This window comes from Cervus elaphus, chromosome 8, assembly GCF_910594005.1.
Source record: "Cervus elaphus chromosome 8, mCerEla1.1, whole genome shotgun sequence".
Taxonomy (NCBI): Eukaryota; Metazoa; Chordata; class Mammalia; order Artiodactyla; family Cervidae; genus Cervus; species Cervus elaphus.
Genome location: NC_057822.1, coordinates 43,986,799 through 44,006,991, shown reverse-complemented (window position 1 = coordinate 44,006,991; position 20,193 = coordinate 43,986,799). Strand labels below are relative to the sequence as shown.

Genomic DNA, 20,193 nt, shown 5'->3' with positions numbered 1-20,193 from the left:
ACAAGCCAATCTATAGAGACATAAAGTAGGTTAGTTATTGTTTAGGGCTGGTGGGGCATGGAGGGTTTGGAGGTTATAGGCCAAGAGGTATGGGGTTTCTTTTAGGGGTAATGGTAATATTTTCAAATTTATTACAACAATGGATGCACAACTCTATGAATATACTTAGTGTCACCGAATTGTACACTTAAATTGGTGAATGGTATAGTATCTGAATTATATCTCAACAAAGTTGTTAAAAACTAAACCTTATAAGTAATCAATATTTACTGAATGTCACATTATCAGAATATGAAAGTACAGAAACTATGCTCAAATCCTTCAAGCTAGGCTGCAGCAGTATGTGAGCTGAGAACTTCCAGATGTAAGAGCTGGATCCAGAGATCAAACTGCCAACATACACTGGATCATAGGAAAAGTAAGAGAATTCTAAAGAAAAACAGCTGCTTCATTGACTATGCTAAAGCCTTTGACTGTGTGGATTACAACAAACTGTGGAATATTCTTAAAGAGATGGGAATACCAGACCACACTATCTGCCTCCTGAGAAACCTGTATGCTGGTCAAGAAGCAACAGTTAGTACTGGACATTGAACAATGGACTGGCTCCAAATCGGGAAAGAAGTACATCAAGGCTGTATATTGTCACCCTGCTTATTTAACTTATATGCAGAGTACATCATGAGAAACGTTGGGCTGGAGGAAGTACAAGCCGGAATCAAGATTGCCAGGAGAAGTATCAATAATCTCAGATATGCAGTTGACACCACCCTCATGGCAGAAAGTGACAAGGAAGTAAAGAGTCTCTTGATGAAAGTGAAAGAGGAGAGTGAAAAAGCTGACTTAAAACTCAACATTCAAAAAACAAAGATCATGGCATCTGGTCCCGTCATTTCATGGCAAATGATGGGGAAACAATGGAAACAGTGAGAGACTTTATTTTCTTGGGTTTCAAAATCACTGCAGATGGTAACTACAGCCTTGAAATTAAAAGATGCTTGCTCTTTGGAAGAAAAGCTATATCTACATCCAGATAGCATATTAAAAAGCATATTAAAAAAGTAGAGACATTACTTTGCCAACCAAGGTCTGTATTTTCCCAGTAGTCATGTATGGGTGTGAGAGCTGGACCACAAAGAAAGCTGAGTACCAAAGAACTGATGCTTTTGAATTGTGGTGATGGAGAAGACTCTTGAGAGTCCATTGGACAGCAAGGAGATCAAAACAGTCAATCCTAAAAGAAATCAACCCTGAATATTCATTGGAAGGATTGATGCTGAAGATGAAGCTCCAATACTTTGGCCACCTCATGCAAAGACCCCACTCATTGGAAAAGATCCTGATGCTGGGAAAGATTGAGGGCAGGAAGAGAAGGGGATGACAGAGGATGAGATGGTTGAATGGCATCACTGATTTAGTGAACATGAGTTTGAGCAAGCTCTGGGAAAAAGCAAAGGACAGGGAAGCCGGGTGTGCTGCAGTTCATGGAGTCATAAAGAGTCAGACATGACTTAGCAACTGAACAACAACAAGAGAGGGAAAAATAAGCAGTGTCTGATCATTATTTATTTAATTGGAGAAGAATTACTGTACAATATTGTGATGGTTTTGCCATACATCAATATGAATCAGCCTTGGTATACTTGTGTCCCCTCCATCCTGAACTCGCCTCCTACCTCCCTCCCTACACTATCCCTCGAGCTGTCACAGAGCCCTGGCTTTGGGTGCCCGCTTCATGCACTAGTTATCTGTTTTACACATAATAATGTATGTGTTTCAATGCTCTTCCATCAAGTCATCTCACCCTCTCCTCCTCCCACTGAGTCCAAAGTCCGTTCTTTCCATCTGTGAGTACAGGGCAGCAAAGGAGACACAGACACAAAGAACAGGCTTTTGATCATTATTTTTAACTATCATAAATTTTAAATAAAAATCTATATATGAAACAATGTATTATGTTAATTACCTTAGGTTCTTTACATTCTAATCCTGGGGTAAGAAGTCCTTCTATATAGCTAGCTTTTTCTGCCCATGTACTTAGATGTCTATATTCTTTTTTCATTTTTTCCAGCCTAAAGAAAGAAATCAGTCGCAGACTTAAAAAGTGACAGAAGAATATATATGGTATGAATCAAAGAACAACATATACAGTAAGATACATTTATATAAAGTTCTTAAAGAAAAAATCAACAATATATTGTTTAAAGATACAAAGGTAAAAGAATGGTTACAATAAAATTCAGAGTGGTAGTTTCCTGGAGAGGGATGTAATCTCATAAGGGCACATAAAATACATTATAATATTGGTAATGTTGTATTTCTTAACCCTATGTTGTAAATATCTAGGCAATGGTCTTATTATTTTTAAGTTATACACATATATTTTAGAAATTATTCTATATATATTGGTTTCATTATGTAAACAATATATACATATTTTTAAAATTATTCAGTTCATATATCTCTTCAGTAATAAAATAAATAAAAAGATGAGAATTTTGTTTCTAATCCAAGAAATTTCAAAAGACTTTCATAATCGAAATATATAATTGACAAGAATTAAATGGAAAAGAGGAAATGTTTCTCAATTTATTTCATGAGGACATTGACCTTGATAATAAAGCATAACAAGGACATTACAAAAAAGGAAAATTAGTTTAATCTCACTCACAAACATAGATGCAAATCTTACAAATAAAACACAATTTTAGTACAAAAAATCTAGTGGTATAAGGAAAAGGTAATATACCATGAACAAGCTGGCTTTATTCCAGGAATATAGGGATATTTTGACATTAACAATAAAACATATAATTTACATACAATTTAGCTGATTAAAAGAGAAAAATAATTCGGCAAAACCCCATGGCCATTTATGATTAAAATAAAAACACACAGAAAACGAGGAAGAGAAGGAAATAATTTACTTTATTTGGTATAAGACATCAGCAAAAAAAACTACATAGATAACGTGTTTGGTTTTTTAATGCTAGGAGTTTTGCCATGAAAGATCCTAAACAAAGATATCCACTATTTATAACAGACATTAACTGGAGCTTCTAGCCAGCACAGAATGACAAGAAAAAGTTACAGACTAAGGACTGGGAACAAAGAAACAACTGTTATTACTTATAGATGATTATTTAAAAAAAATCCCCCCAAATGATACCACAACAAAGTATTATGAATATAAAAGTTTTGCAAAACAAGGAAAATTACAAGATGATGATAGAAGCAGTGACAGTATAGTTTTTGAATCTTCCCAAATATCTACATAAAAACTCACAGTATCTGGCTAGCATACCCCAAAATTTATAGGCAACATTTACAACCAAATCATGTGACAAGGTTTTCCTATTAACCCCATACACATAAGACCTTCATGGTATCAGTGAATATATGGGAGAAAGCAACAGGTATAACAGGGGCACCTGATGAATGTGAGAATGTCATCCCCAAATAGCCAACAGGCAGTCACAAGAAAGCACAGCCAGCCAGTTTGAGAACAGCAGCTGAAACTGGGAGGGTTTTGCTCATTTCATTAGTGGCCACAGGACTGGAAAAGGTCAGTTTTCATTCCAATCCCTAAGAAAGGCAATCCCAAAGAATGCTCAAACTACCACACAATTGCACTCATCTCACACACTAGTAAAGTAATGCTCAAAATTCTCCAAGCCAGGTTTCAGCAGTACGTGAACCATGAACTTCCAGATGTTCAAGCTGGATTTAGAAAAGGCAGAGGAACCAGAGATCAAATTGCCAACATCCACTGGATCATTGAAAAAGCAAGAGAGTTCCAGAAAAACATCTATTTCTGCTTTATTGACTGCCAAAGCCTTTGACTGTGTGGATCACAATAAACTGTGGAAAATTCTGAAAGAGATGGGAATACCAGACCACCTGACCTGCCTCTTGAGAAACCTGTATGCATGCCAGGAAGCAACAGTTAGAATTGCACATGGATCAACAGACTGGTTCCAAATAGGAAAAGGAGTACATCAAGGCTATATATTGTCACCCTGCTTATTTAACTTGTATGCAGAGTACATCATGAGAAACACTGGGCTGGAAGAAGCACAAGCTGGAATCAAGATTGCCAGGAGAAATACCAATAACCTCAGATATGCAGATGACACCACCCTTATGGCAGAAAGTGAAGAAGAACTAAAAAGCCTCTTGATGAAAGTGAAAGAGGAGAGTGAAAAAGTTGGCTTAAAGCTCAACATTCAGAAAACTAAGATCATGGCATCTGGCCCCATCACCTCATGCGAAATAGATGGGGAGACAGTGGAAACAGTGTCAGACTTTATTTTTTTGAGCTCCAAAATCACTGCAGATGGTGATTGCAGCCATGAAATTAAAAGACATTTACTCCTTGGAAGGAAAGTTAGACCAATGTAGATAGCATATTTAAAAGAAGAGACGTTACTTTGCCAACAAAGGTCCATCTAGTCAAGGCTATGGTTTTTCCAGTGGTCATGTATGGATGTGAGAGTCGGACTGGGAAGAAAGCTGAGTGCCGAAAAATTGATGCTTTTGAACTGTGGTGTTGGAGAAGACTCTTGAGAGTCCCTTGGACTGCAAGGATATCCAACCAGTCCATCCTAAAGGAGATCAGTCCTGGGTGTTCATTGGAAGGACTGATGCTGAAGCTCAAACTCCAATACTTTGGCCACCTCAGGCAAAGAGTTGATTCACTGGAAAAGACCCTGATGCTGGGAGGGATTGGGGGCAGGAGGAGAAGGGGATGACAGAAGATGAGATGACTGGATGGCATCACTGATCCAATGGGCAGGAATTTGAGTAAACTCCAGGAGTTGGTGATGGACAGGGAGGCCTGGCGTGCTGTGATTCATGGGGTTGCAAAGAGTCAGACATGACTGAGCGACTGAACTGAACTGAAGGACTTGCCATAGATGTTTGCCCAAGGCTCAGCACAGTGTAGGCAAATTTGTACATCTCCCAGTCCTTCCCCAAGAAATGCTTACTTGAATTCTGTAAAAGCTGCTGCTTGAGGGTCAGGCCTCTAATTTAGCATGCTTCTAGGAAACCAGGAAAGCTAGCAGACTCCACATCTCCCTTCTCTCCTAGCCTGATCCAGATCACCAGTATCCCCAAGGAAAGAGCTTGCACACACAGTGGCACCCCAGATTTTGTGGCTGCCATCGGAGGCACAGGTCCCCGGATTGCCTGATGTCATAGTCAACAGGGTTTGCATTTTCCAGTCCACAGGACTACAGCACACAAAGAAGAAGTTCTTAATGGGTACAGGAGCTACCAACAATGTGCGTATACACACAGACGCAGCACAGAGAGAACAGGAAAAAAAAGTCTTACCAGTTTCTCCTTGGAAGGGTTCTAACTACATACTTTACCAGCATCTACCTGGGGGTTTAGCCTTCCAATCAGCCTGAGTGTAGGTGCTGACTGAAGTCCTCCCATTTGGGACACTGACAAGTCCTGACACACCCTCAAGTCTTGGGAAGGTCACTAAAAACAAAGAAGGTAACTGGGACAGTCACAAAGGTGTGAGGGACAACCAAGAACTTGGACTAGGCTGATGATAAGGTTCATTTCCTACATGAGACCACAATAGGAAAACTAACAGAGGTGGTTGTTTTATCTAATGTTCAGGAAACAACATGGAGAGTTAGGAAAATGAAGTAAGAGAGGAGTAAGTCCTAAAAAAAAGAATAAAACTCCAGAAACATAAGTTCCAAACAAAAGAAAAAGATAAAACTCTAGAAACAGACATAAATGAAACAGAAATAAGTGGCTTACCTGATAAAGAAATCAAAATAATGCTCATAAAGATGTTCATCAAGGTCAGAAGAAAAATTCATGAACAAAGTGAGAGTTTCACATAGAGGCAGAAAATACTAGAAAGTATCAAACAGAAATCACAGAGCTGAAGAATACAATAACTGAAAAAAATTCAACAGAGATTAAGAGCAAACCAGATGATTCAGAAGAAAGGATCAGTGAATGTGAAGACAAAGCAATGAAATTAATCCAATCAGAGAAGCAGAAAAGGATGAAAAAGAGAGAAGACAGCTTAAGGAAGTTATGATACACCATCAAGTAGACCAATATATTTATTACAGGGGAGGGAACTAGAAGGAGAGAGAAAGAAAGGGACAGAATGCTTACACAAAGAAATAATGACTGAAAACTTCCCTAACCAGAGGAAAGAAACAGACACCAGATCCAGAAAGTCCAGACGGTTCCCAATAAAAGTAATCCAAAAGACTCACACTGAGTAACATTAAAATTAAACTGCTAAAAATGAAAGACAAGGAGAGAATCTTAAAATCAGCAAGAGAAAAACAATTTGCTATGTACAAAGAAGCCACCATAAGACTATGAACAAATCTTTTAGCAGAAACTTTGTAGGCCAGAAGAAAGTGGCAATCATACACTCAAAGTGCTAAAAGAATTAAATGGACAACCAAATAAATCAGCCAAAGACCATAACAAGAGACAAAAATGTCTTGTTTACTAACAAGACATTGTAAATCAGTTCAGTTCAGTCACTCAGTCATGTCCGACTCTTTGCAAGCCCATGAACCTCAGCACACCAGGCCTCCCTATCCATCACCAACTGCTGGAGTCTACCCAAACCCATGTCCATTGAGTTGGTGATGCCATCCAACCATCTCATCCTCCATCGTCGCCCTCTCCTCCTGCCCTCAATCTTTCCCAACATCAGGGTCTTTTCAAATGAGTCAGCTCTCCACATCAGGTGGCCAAAGGACTGGAGTTTCAGCTTCAACATCAGTCCCTCCAATTAATACACAGGACTAATCTCTTTTAGGATGGACTGGTTGGATCTCCTTGCAGTCCAAGGGACTCTCAAGAGTCTTCTCCAACACCACAGGTCAAAAGCATCAATTCTTCGGCACTCAGCTTTCTTTATAGTCCAACTCTCACATCCATACATGACTACTGGAAAAACTACAGCCTTGACTAGACGGACCTTTGTTGACAATCAATTTACAATTTAGAATTGTAAATCAACCATATTCCAATAAAAATTATAAATAAATAAATGTTATTGAGGGCTTCCCAGATGGCACAAGTGGTAAAGAATCCACCTACATGCAGGAGACGTAAGAGATGCGGGTTTGATCCCTGAGTGGGGACGAAACCCTGGCAACTCACTACAGTATTTCTGCCTGCAGAATCCCATGGACAGAGGAGCTTGGAAGGCTGCAGTCCATAGGTTTGGAGAGTCAGACACAACTGAAGCAAACGAGCACACATGCACAAACGTCATTAAAAGAATAAAACATATGACTAGGGGATAAAGGGGTTTCTTGATGACTCAATTCAATGTTTATGAATTAATTTATAAGTCAAGTAAACTATGCATACACATAAACACTATTTTTAAAATATTCAAGAGTTCTATTTCTGGCAATGATGGAACAGGTTACTTCAGACATACCATCTCACTGGACAACTGAAAAAAACTGGACAAAATATTTAAAATTTTTTTGTTTGGAAGCATCAGTCAGTTTATAAAGGCAGCAAGGATGTTCAGATCCAAGATTCCAGACAGAAAAGAAGTCTGGAGACTTTGAGCCCATAATTTGGAGCCATTTTCCTTCAAGGTATTTGTGGTGATGAAGAGTTAAGAGCTCTGAGATAAATATGTAAGAATGAGGGAAACCAGAGTTCAGACCCTGCTAAGGATGAGAAGCCGTGGTAAACACCTGGGGTTTCAGTTGGGACCCTAAAGGGTTCTTCCCCAAGAATAAAGGCCCCCTTAAATACTGTACCCTGGTTGCCCCGCACTAGTGTCACTCTTTTTTTTTTTTAATTTATTTTTTAATTAGAGGAAAATTGCTTTACAATGCAGTGTTGATTTCTGCCATACAACAACACAAATCAGCCATAATTATACACATATCTGCTCCCTCTTGAGCCTCCCTCCCCTTGCCCTATCCAACCACTCTAGGTCATCACAGAGTGTCAGGCTGGGCTCTCTGTGGTTTACAGCAACTTCTCACCAGCTATCCACAGTAAACCATAAAAAGACTACTGTTCACAGGGATGAAAGCCCAAATCACTTCAGTCTCAACTGAATTAAGATGATCTAGGATTGCTTAGTGTTCCTAGGCTAGCTGGCAACCAGATGCAAATGTATTTATATATTATCTGTAAAAAATACATAATCAAGATCCTCAAAGTAGTTCTACAGATTTTCAAATACAATGTTTGGCACTTGATAAAAACAACTAGACATGTGAGAACAGAAAATATGACTAAAAACTATGAGAAGAAAAGCCAACAACAGAAATAAACTTTTAGGAAATCCAAATAATCAAGTTATCAGGGATGAACTTGGAAATAACAATGATTATCATGTTCAAAGAACTAAAAGATAAGATTGGGGATTTTGGCAGAAGAGTGGCACTATGAAATAAATTATGAATTCCATAACTGAAAAGGAAATAACTGAAATTAAGAATTCAGTTGGCTTAACAACAGATAAAGAACAAAGAAGATTCAATGATTATAAGATCAGTCAGAAGAAAATATCTAAAGCATAGAGGAAAAAAAGATGGGAAATATAGAAAAGACCGTAAGAGACCTATAAAATATATTGTTGAGTGAAGAGGCAGAGCAAATATTGTACTTTCTCCCTTATAATGCATTCTCACCCCTTTTTTTCCCATGTCATTGACTTTTTACCACAAACCCTTATATATGCTAAAGCAAAACTCTGGAATAACCTCTGGGCACATGAAATATCACCATGATGAAGTTTTCCAGACTAAAAGAAAGCCCCTGTCTCAAAGGAAAAAATTAATATATAAATAATACATAAATAAGATGAAAATTTTGTTTTGTTTTGGTTTGGTTTTTTACCTTTCCCGGGGTTTTTGCTGAAGTTTTTCAAGTTGCACGACAGATGGCTGGTTGGACTGGGATGTTGTAGTTGGCATCCCAACAGTAACATTCAGGTCTGGGGATAAGAATGCTGGATATGCTATTGGCTGTGGTATAATAACATTTCTGGAAAATGATAATAAAGTTAAATATCAAAATTATACAAAAGTACACTTCTAAAATCCATGTTAGCTATTACTTTTGAATCACTCTCTGTTTTAAACTGTAAGCTCACATATCCACATTGGACCACTAGAGAACAGAGCTAGGAAAGAGGAAGTCAGAAATACTGAGAGAGTGGCTTTTGAGTACTCCTACTACTAAGATTGTGGGTAGCAAAGATGAGAAAGGAGAGAAGGATCTGAAGTTCTAGGGAGATGTAGAAAGCATCTGAGCCCAGATTTCTCTCCCTATATCTAGGTTCAAATCTTTATGTCATGGCCCAGTCAAGTAGACACAAAAAATTAACCATGACAAGTTCATCCCCTTGTCAACTTGGCACTGATAAACATCTCCTTACAGCATGCTTTATTTACAAATGAGAAAATAAAAAGGTCATAATTCATCTTACATGATACAGCTCTCCTTCATACATACAGCCAAAAACTCACTAGCTCCTTCCCTATAAGAGGACGTAAAGTCCTTGGGTGATGTTTACTCTTCTGCTTAATATCCTGAAACTTAAATAACTATGACATAAGGTTAACAATACTTAAATATTATGATATAAAGTGAATACATGTTATGTTACATGATAAGGAAATGAGAGAATAAAAAATTATATATGTATATATATATATACACACACACATAAACTTTTTTCCCAGGTTACTGAGTAAATTGGCCAGAGCAGCATACCCAAAGGAATATGTTGTCTCCAAAACTCAAGAACCCCACTAGGTGGTATGACTGTTTTTTGGTTGTAGGAAAGCCCAGACACAAAAACTTACCCTTCACCTCAGCAGGAATATCTTAACAAGCCACATGTCTGGATCCCTAAAATTTCACTTAAGTAGTAAAAAAGTGTCAGAGTCGCTCAGTCGTGTTCAGCTCTTTGCAACCCCATGGACTGTGGCCCACCAGGCTCCTCTGCCCATGGAATTCTCCAGGCAAGAATACTGGAGTGGGTAGCCACACCCTTCTCCAGGGGATCTTCCCAACCCACAGACTGAACCCAGGTCTCCTGCACTGCAGGCAGATTTTTTTTTTTTTTACCATCTGAGCCACTAGGGAAGTAGAAAGCCCTCGAATTTTATTAGACATTTCCCATCTTCTGACATGCAAATATCTTACCAATAGATCTACACTAGTGCTGCTCACTAGGTCAAATCAGCATGTCATCACTGGAAGGGACAGTGTGATACCTTATATAAGAGAAAGTAATCAAGAGTCCTGTCTACTAAATTATAGAGTTGGGAAGAGATATATCTCTGAGGTAGGACAGAGAAGGTGTACTACTGGTCTTGCCTGTGGAAAGAAAACTGTTATGGATGGTCTTAATTAGCAAATATGGAGAAAAAAAGCATTTGTCAAATCAAGAGTTGCAGGCCAGGTACTGAAGATTTGTTAATTCACTCAAGCAATGAAACCACATCTGGTACAGCAGTTGCATTTGGAGTCACCACCTGGTTAAGCTTACAATCATTTACTGTCATTCTCCAAGATACATCTGTCTCAGCACAGGCAAGATAAGTGAGTTGAATGGGGATGTGATGGGAACCACCATCTCTACATCTTTCAAATCCTTATGGTGGCACAAATCTCTGCTATCCCTCCAGTAATATAGTATTACTTTTGGTTTACCATTGGAACCTCTAGTGACTTCCATTTGGTCTTTCCCACTGAAACATCCCTCATTGCACAGGTCAAGGGAGGTATTCACCAACTGCTGAATATGTCTATTTATGCATTCTAGAACTGAGAAAATAACTAAAGGATGGATTTGGGGACCAACTGGGTCCCCTGTGAGATGAATCAGAGTTAAAACTTCCTTGACCACCTTCTCTCTCTAAGCTCCTATTCTAAGTGGTAGATAACAGTGACATTTTGTTGTTGCTCAGCTGCTCAATCGTGTCCAACTCTTTGTGACCCCATGGACTGCAACATGCCAGGCCTCCGTGTCCTTCCCCATCTCCCAGAGCTTGCTTAAATTCATGTCCATTGAGTCAGTGATGCCATTCAACAATCTTGTCCTCTGTTGTCACCTTTTCCTCCTGCCTTCAATCTTTCCTAGCATCAGGGTCTTTTCCAATGAGTTGGCTCTTCACATCTGGTGGCCAAAGTATTGGGGCTCACCTTCAGCATCAGTCCTTCTAATGAACATTCAGGATTGATTTCCTCTAGGATTGACTGGTTTGATCTCCTTGCAGTCCAAGAGACTCTCAAGAGTCTTCTCCAACACCACAGTTCAAAAGCATCAATTCTTCGGCACTCACTTTCTTTATGGCCCAACTCTCACATCCATACATGACTACTGAAAAACCATAGCTTTGACTAGATGGACATTTGTCGGCAAAGTGATGTCTCTGCTTTGTAACATGCTGTCGAGGTTGGTCATAGCTTTTCTTCCAAGGAGCAAGCGTCTTTTAATTTCATGACTGCAGTCACCAGCTGCAGAGATTTTGGAGCCCAAGAAAATAAATTCTCTCACTGTTTCCATTGTTTCCCCATCTATTTGCCATGAAGTGATGGGACCAGATGCCATGATCTTCATTTTTTGAATGTTCAGTTTTAAGCCAGCCTTTTCACTCTCCTCTTTCACTTTCATCAAGAAGCTCTTTAGTTCCTCTTCACTTTCTGCCATAAGGGTGGTGTCATCTGCATATCTGAGGTTACTGATATTTCTCCTGGCAATCTTGATTCCAACTTGTGCTTCATCCAGCCCGACATTTCTCATGGTGTACTCTGCATATAATTTAAATAAGCAGCGTGAGAATATAGAGCCTTGACATACTCTTTTCCCAATTTGGAACCAGTCTGTTGTTCCATGTCCGGTTCTAACTGTTACTTCTTGGCCTGCACACAGGTTTGTCAGGAGGCAGGTAAGGTGGTCTGGTATTCCCATCTCTTGAATAATTTTCCACAGTTTGTTGTGATCCACACAGTCAAAGGCTTTAAATGAAGCAGATGTTTATCTGGAATTCTCTTGCTTTTTCTATGATCCAACAGATGTTGGCAATTTGATCTTTGGTTCTTCTGCCTTTTCTAAATCCAGCTTGAACATCTGGAAGTTCTTGGTTCACGTATTGTTGAAGCCTAGCGTGGAGAATTTTGAACATTACTTTGCTAGCGTGTGAGATTAGGGCAACTGTGCAGCAGTTTGAACATTCTTTGGCATTACCTTTCTTTGGGATTGGAATGAAAACTGACATTTTCCAGTCCTGTGGCCACTGCAGAGTTTTCCGAATTTGCTGGCATATTGGGGGTGGCATTTTCACAGCATCATCTTTTATGATTTAGGTTACTTTTGTTCACTTGATCTAGAACTTCAATGCTAATACAGATCAAGCAAGAATTTAGTAGACTTCCTGTATATTCTGTTTCCAGGAATACCATGATCGACTATCCAATGCCATGGTTCTGCATGAGTCAGACTACTCTGTTTGCTGCTTGGACTCTGCTGTCCAGCACAGTACCCACACCTACCTTGTGACACTGGAATCCAATTCCTCCCAATTCATTTAGGTTTTCCTTTCCGATGACTGCAGTTCCCACTGCAAGGTCTACTCAGAGAAGAGCAATCACAGGGCTCTTCAAGGGTGGGAATTCCCTCACAAACTTTTTTCTCAGCTTCATAAAAATCAATGTGCCTTCTGCAGCCTCCCAGAATAAGTAGGTCTTAAATGACAAATCCTCTCTAACACTATAATCTCCCTAAACCTCTGAATCCCTTCCTCTATACTAAACTAAACTAGGTCTGGTTTTTCAATTCACTCATAGTGGGTTATCTTTTGGTCCATGTTTCAGTAACCAACACACTGTAAAGAGTTCTATGTAACCCCTCAAGCTGCATTAACACAGAATCTCTACTTTGTCAGCCCATGTCAGTAAATTTTTTATATGATCCAACTTAATAGTCCTGCCACCATTATACCATACGTTAAATATTCTTACACATCCCCTGGATTTTTGTATATATAAATGAGAAAACTCAGGCAGTTCTTTTTAGAGTGTAATGCACTTCCTCATGGGTCACACTTTGAACCTCACCTTTAGGAGCTTGCTGGGACTTGCATCTAGTTATAAGCCTAAAAGCAAAGAGGGGTTGTGAGGGTGAGTCTTGAGGAGAATCAACATCATCTTGCATGGCAACTGCCTCAGAAGAGGAAGATTACTATTTCCTCAAGCAATACAGAGTTAATCTTCTGAGATGGAGGCAGAAAGCCCACTTTCACTTTTGCTACGGGTAAAGACGTCACTGGCAAAGGAGGTATATCAGAATTTATGGGCTCAGTGTCCCCAGTTTCATCAAGATTTTCTATTTTCCCATTCTAACTTGAAGGCTCCACTTAGTCCCAATCAATACTCTCACTTTAAAAGTTGAAACCTTGTGAAGCTGGGAGCTCAACTCGCCTTGTAGTTCAGCCAGCTGCGATGAAATTCTGCCTTTGATTGTCAGTAATCTTAGTATTATGGCTACAGGAGCTCACGGTCTCCTTCAGAACACACATGGACAATTTTAGGTCATTTACACTGGGCTTGAGCTGGGAATTTGAATCCTTGAGCAAACTCATTATGTTCATTAGTTTGACAAAAATGTTTGGAAGTATCAAATATATAGTCACTCATATCTTTGCTTATAAATTGTTGATTAAGGATATCCAATGGTGATATTTTTCACATTGCTATTGCCAGGTCGTGCTGAGGAGTATAAGTGTCTCTTTACCACTAGAAATCAAGTCATTAGAGTCTTTAAATCTAATCAGATTAGAGAGCTAACTTCAGAAAACTCAGAACTAATTCAGAAAACTCAACCTTAAACTTCTGTTTCTCTCAAGTCACTCTCAGTATCAAAATCTGTATTAGTGAGAGGCATTCAGAGAAACAAAATAAGTAAGCTGGAGAGAAGGGGTGGGGTGTGCAGGGGAGGAAGAGAGAGAAGTTCAGACTCCAGATCCAGGAAGATCTGATGTTTCCATTCAAGTCCAAAGGCAGGAAAAAGCCAACATTTCAGTCAAAGGCTATTACTGGGAAAGAGGAATTCTCTCCTACTCACGGAAAGGGCAGAGCTCTTTGTTCTATTCAGGCTTTCAACTGGTTGGATGAAGCCTACCCAATGAGGGCAACCTGCTTTACTCAGTCTACTGATTTAAATGTTAATCTCATTCAAAACACTCTTACAAAAACATCCAGAATGATGTTTGACCAAATATCTGGGAACCCAAGGCCCAGTCAAGCTGACACACAGAATTAACCGTCATACCCATCTAGCCATTGCCTTCTTTCAGACTGTCAGTACCTCTCGTGTAGACTACTGCGATAGCTCCCTCCAGTCCTTGATCTCCAATACTAAACTAATTCTGTCTATATTCAATCCTATTGACCTCGCTTCAAATTCTTCAACAGCTCTATATCTGAAGTATTTCCAAATTTTCCCAATAAAGAACTCCTGTGGGTAGAGGACAGTGAAGGTGTCTGGAAGCATAGCTTAATGCAATCAGACACAAACCACATCATTTCCTGGAATCAATCGTTTTGCTATCTTGAAAATTTATGTGACTTTTAAATTCTACTATATAATATGAGGATGTTAATTTTAAGATAACATTTTCCCTTTCAAAATCTATGAGCAAGGTAACACTCCAGAAAGATGCACCATATTTTCCAGTGCCTTTGAGTTGCCCCGCCACATGTGGGAGGGCTCAAAACAGTAAGCTTCACTCACATTTGAGAAGCATAAACTTACAATGATGAGGGTGGTGATAAAACATTCATTACTTCAGTAAGTAGTTAACAACTGACAATTTTGTTATTTGCTACCATGTTCCAAGTGCTTTATATGTAACTTATTTAACATTACAATAACTCACCTGGGCAGCTGTTATTTTTATTCCGTTCAACAGATGAAGCACAAAGGGCCAAAGTAACTTGCTCGAGGTTGCACAGCTGGCCCATGGGAGAGCCCACATAGTCTGGTTCTGGCGCCTGACCTCCTGACTGCTGCGTCTCGCCCGGACTGCTGCTCCAGCCCAGCTCCTACTGCTCCCTGCCTAATTCCTGTGTCCCTGGCAATCCACCACTAACCAGGCACTGCTCTCCGTGGTAACACAGCCTCCCATGGCTCCCACCATCTGCTCACGTGTCCTCGTCAGGGAGTGTGTCTCCTCAGCCTTACACAACCCACCTGGGGCACCACTACTCACCTTCCAAGTCCTACGTCCAGCGCTTTTTCTTCTGTGGATCCTTACTTCATACTTTCCTCCTAACTCCCCTAAAAAGTACAGGAGGCGCCCTGGCTGTGTCCCACGGACCTCATGTTTATCTCTAGGAGGGCTCCATCTCATTCCTATCACCATATTTTTTACATGCTACCTTTGCATTAAACGTGGGGTACAGCAAACATTCAATAAGTGTCTATTCAATCAGTGGATGGATATGAAATAACAATCAATAAACATAAGAAAAACGTTAAACTTTACCATTTCAACAAATCACCAATACCAAATGGACAAAATTTATTTTTAATGATAATGCTCAGTGTTGACAGGACAATCAACTCTTCAGAATATAATTTCCTAGTCTATACCTAATTTCCTCAATCCCATTTCAGGTATTTTCTATTCTTTATTCTTGCATAGCACCATAGATTAAATATCTCTCTCAGGTGTTCATTTTTCTTTGATCTATCTTTACTGTTGAAATTTCAAGACTAATTTACATACTATATTTTAAGTTAGTTTTGGCCTCCTAACGACATTTTTTGACCATAAGCTTTTTTCTGAAAATTTAGAAGTAACAAACGGAGTGTGTGGAAATGGGCATAATGCTACCACACTGCAGAACAGAAAATGCAACTACTAGGCACCTTGATCTTAAAAGTTCCTCACCTCTTTCTGCAAAAGGGATATCTCACTGGCCAACTTCCTCACTAGGCTTCCACTCCCTTCCGTCCTTTAGTCACAAAGTTGGCAACCCTTCTCTTCTTATCTCCAGACCTCCTCAACTACTCTCTCCAGGGCTACATCCAGAAACTCAAAATATCTTCCACCTGAGGCAAAACAATTCACTGCTTTCTTTACCTTGGAGACTAGCTCATTCTGGACATGTCTTAAAAACAATCAAGATGTTCCACCAGATGGATTACATGTTTTAAATGACTTTTAATAAGACTTTAACACTTACGTCACAGGGTCTGTTCTTTCTGGAGGTGGTGCAATATCCATAAACATAGATGGCTTAATAATTTTCTGAAGAGGTTTTAACTGAAGAAAGTAATAAGTACATATTAACACTGTTTAGTCACAACTTCAGTTCATCCTAATATGACTATTTCCTGGACTTAAATTATATATATATATATATATAATTATTTAATATAATGAAATGAGGAGGAAATGAATTAAGAGAGGAAGAAAGAATTAACATTGAGCACTGAGTATACAGTTCATGGAATTTTCCAGGCCAGAATACTGGAGTGGGTAGCCTTTCCCTTCTCCAGGGGATGTTCTCAACCCAGGGATCAAACCCAGGTCTCCCGTATGGCACGCAGATTCTTTACCAGCTGAGCCACAAGGGAAGCCCATATATATAAAAGGAGGAAATTAATTAAGAGAGAAAGAAAGAATTTACATTGAGCATTAAGTATCTGCCAAGAATTTTACATCTTCAATATTATTTAATCCTCTCAATAATTCTATGAGGTAGATAAGTATCTCTATTTTACAGGTAATACTAACGATCAGTAATTTGCTCAAGGGCTACCCAATAGGCATGAGAGCCAGGGTTTGAATGTAACTTCATCTCCGCAGTGCAAGTACTCTTTATACGTTACCATGTTAGGTAAGTAGGGGATATGTAACCGAAAAGTTCACAGACATAAAATCAAGTAGAACTTTTATTAAACTTCCCACTCTTTTCCTTATAATGCCTTCATTCCTAGTTTTTAGTAGAATCCACCTAAATAAAAGGCAATACCTGCCCAGTTTTATTTGAAAAGGATCTATCTCTGGGACTGTTATATGTTACATTCACACAACACCTACCTCAGAAGTTAGTGTTCATGACCTGTGACTGTAACAAAAGGACTAAACAATTAAGAATCCCTATAAGGCCCAATTCATGATAAGAAAGTAGGGCAGAATGGACAGAAGGAAAATCAAAGGAGAAAAGAAAAAAAGCTTGTGTCTAACAGTTTTCATCACTACATTACCTACTTGTGATACAAAATGTATTAAAAAAATAATGATATACCATAGGTAAAATTTAAAAATGCATTTTATAGGGATTTCGGAGTTAACCAGCAGTAGACTTATTTAATAAGACTGATCTACTGACTCTAAATTCCTAATTTAAAAAACCAAGAGTATAAAAAATAGTAAAAGCTGAAAATTAAAGATTATATGTAAAGTATAGGGGTCCTTTCTTTTATACAACAGAAGTACTAATGAGACTGGATTTATAAATGCCCCAAAGCTGTGACAATATCCAGAGATATCAACAGCCCTTTCAAATACTTAATAAGAATATATGTTGGTAGATTATTGGGTAGATTTTTCTAGACCGATTCCTTGAAAAGGTCATTACTGACAATAATTTCCACTATAGAAATCCAGCCTAAGGACAAAATGAAAGAACAGGATAAAGGCTAATGTATAAAAATCTTCACTGCAACTTTGGATACACATAGTAAATTTAAAGAGGTAGGCTTAAGCTAGAAAGATATCTTCTTTGGGCTTATTACTTTCTTGATGAATCAAGAAGAGTTGACACTGAAAACAATCATAGTGAGAAAGGACTCCATGTGACTAGAGTACAAAATATCTGAATAACATAAATGACTCCATTTTAATGATTTTTTTTAAGATATAAAAATACACACTCACTTCTTGAATATTTAACTTTGTTTTCACATAAGTATGTTTGTACACAGACACTAACACACAAAAGTTTTAAAATAAAGACATCCTGAATAAAATATCATTGTTTAAAAATGTATAAACAAACAATGGTGAAGTTTCACTTCTCCTTAGACTAGAGAAAAATGTCATTCTTTTTAAAAATATTTATTTTAAAGAACATATCAAACTGGAAAGGGAAGAGGCTCAGGAGGATTATATGACTAAAGAGCTGCAATAGAATTATTTTTAAAAGAGGGAAACTAACCTGATGTGAAAATCCATAACCAAAGTTTCCATAGGAGAACATAAATTCCACCTCCACCCTGCAGATAAACTAAACATGCCAAATTTATTTTATTATTTGATCAGAAAGATATTTGAATAGACTGATATTTTTACTTCACAAATCTTTAAATTAGAAAAACCAAAGCATGAATCTCTTCATTTAAAAAATTTTACAGAAGTAATTCCTATATAAGAATCTATGGTGTTCTGGAAATGTTAAAACAACATTTTATGTTAAAGTTAAGGAATATTATATGATGAAGATATGAAAAATATCAATTTAAAATTGTTAACAGAATTATGCTGAGATATATACATACATATGTATTCATGGCCATGTATATATGTTTTAAGTATTTATTTACACTTTTCCCATCTCCACTTTCATTTTAAGATAAATTTTTTATTTGGAAAAAGTGATTTCATCTGTCTGAACCTCAGCTTGCTCATATATGAAATGAAGGAGGGAATCAGAGGTTATGACCTCAAATGTTCTTCATTCTTTTTTTATGTTCCTTGTCCTCAATTTGGCTTTTGGAAGGAGAAGCCTCTCAGAGTGGATGATCAATTAATCAAGATAATTTTTAAGTACTTAAAAAGAAATTCAGTAAGAACTGTAAACACCAATTTAGAGACTGCTCAAGGAGGAAAATAATTCTTCCTCAATTCTGCAAGTGAGGATCCTGAGGCTATACAGTCAAAGCAGCAAGGAGAGGCATTTTACTCTCTTACCCAATGATTTCTAATTTTTGTGTTCACCATTTAGCAGTAAGATAGCAGCAATTTCTTTTTAAAGTAGAGATGAAGATTTTTTGAGCAAATATTATACTTTCTCTTTAATATGTTTACATTAACTCAAACAGTGACTGGAAGTGTAACAAAAGAATAAAAACAATATCAGAGCAAAGTTACATGAAATGTGCGCACAAGGCTTTGGAAGTTTCAGTAAAGTTCTTACTGTATTTTTATTCAACATTTGGAGTTCTCCAGCAAAGCACCCTTTCTAGAAAAAAGAAACAAGAAAATTATTAAATATAGAATTACTGATATAGTCATGGTGTCACTTGTAAATTATCTAAATCATTTCATAAATTTAAAAAAATCAGGTAATGATTTTTAATGCATATATGATTTAATAGCTAAAATACAAAAATTATGAATGTTTGGAAGAAAATAAAACTTCCAGATTGTACCAGAAATAAATGTTAATATGTACATTTATGTTTTAAAGAAAAATATTCCTACTACTTCTACTTAGAGGAACTGCCAGGCCTACACTCCTTTTGAGGGGTCAACGTGGATCTATATGATAGGCTGACTCATGACAGAACTGAGTGCTTCTCTCATCTCTTGGGGACTGTTGGGATCTTTTTACCCAAGGAAATCTTTGGTATTGAGAGGATAGCAGGCAGGAAGGCCAGGGGTCTCCAAATGAAGGAAATAGGCTGCAAGTGTCAGACGTCTATTTTTTCTCTCTTAAGCAGCAGGAAGAAACAAACTAGTGTTACATTTTTTCCCCCTTCTCTATACAAATTTAAAAAGAGGTTTCTCTTAAAATTCTGTGCTGCCATAATGACACCTGGTTCCACCTGAACTTAACTCTTCTCAAACCTTGAGCTAACCGATATATTTTTCTTATGGAAATGTTTCTCTTAAGCTATGTTAATGTGCTATGTATTTACCCCAGACTCTGTCTTCAATCGTTCTGCCTAAAGGCTCAGAACCAACTTGACAAACCAGTATGTTATACTCATACACTGTTCTCCTAATCTATGTTAATGAAACTATACATTTGTATGGGAGTCTGCCTTTTTTCAAGATTCATGTCAATCGTTTTATGGCCTGGGATGACTCACCTGGTGCCAAGATGATCTCAAAATGTATCTTGTGGGTGAGGGGCCTGGTGCCATTCTCTGAGTTTTGAGACATTTCCTTTCTTTAATTAGCAGACTGCTAG

General features: G+C 38.1%; 1 protein-coding gene across 1 annotated transcript in view; it reads right to left on the bottom strand.

The window, feature by feature from the left end:
• C2CD6 (C2 calcium dependent domain containing 6) overlaps positions 1-20,193 on the bottom strand; it is a 138,742-nt gene that overhangs the window by 76,234 nt on the left and 42,315 nt on the right. The window contains exons 6-10 of the mRNA XM_043910394.1: positions 19,195-19,239; positions 18,217-18,285; positions 16,237-16,316; positions 8,875-9,021; positions 1,967-2,072 (exon numbers count right to left, since the gene is read on the bottom strand). Coding sequence (XP_043766329.1) covers positions 1,967-2,072; positions 8,875-9,021; positions 16,237-16,316; positions 18,217-18,285; positions 19,195-19,239 — 447 coding nt within the window. The remainder of the gene's footprint in view (positions 1-1,966; positions 2,073-8,874; positions 9,022-16,236; positions 16,317-18,216; positions 18,286-19,194; positions 19,240-20,193) is intronic.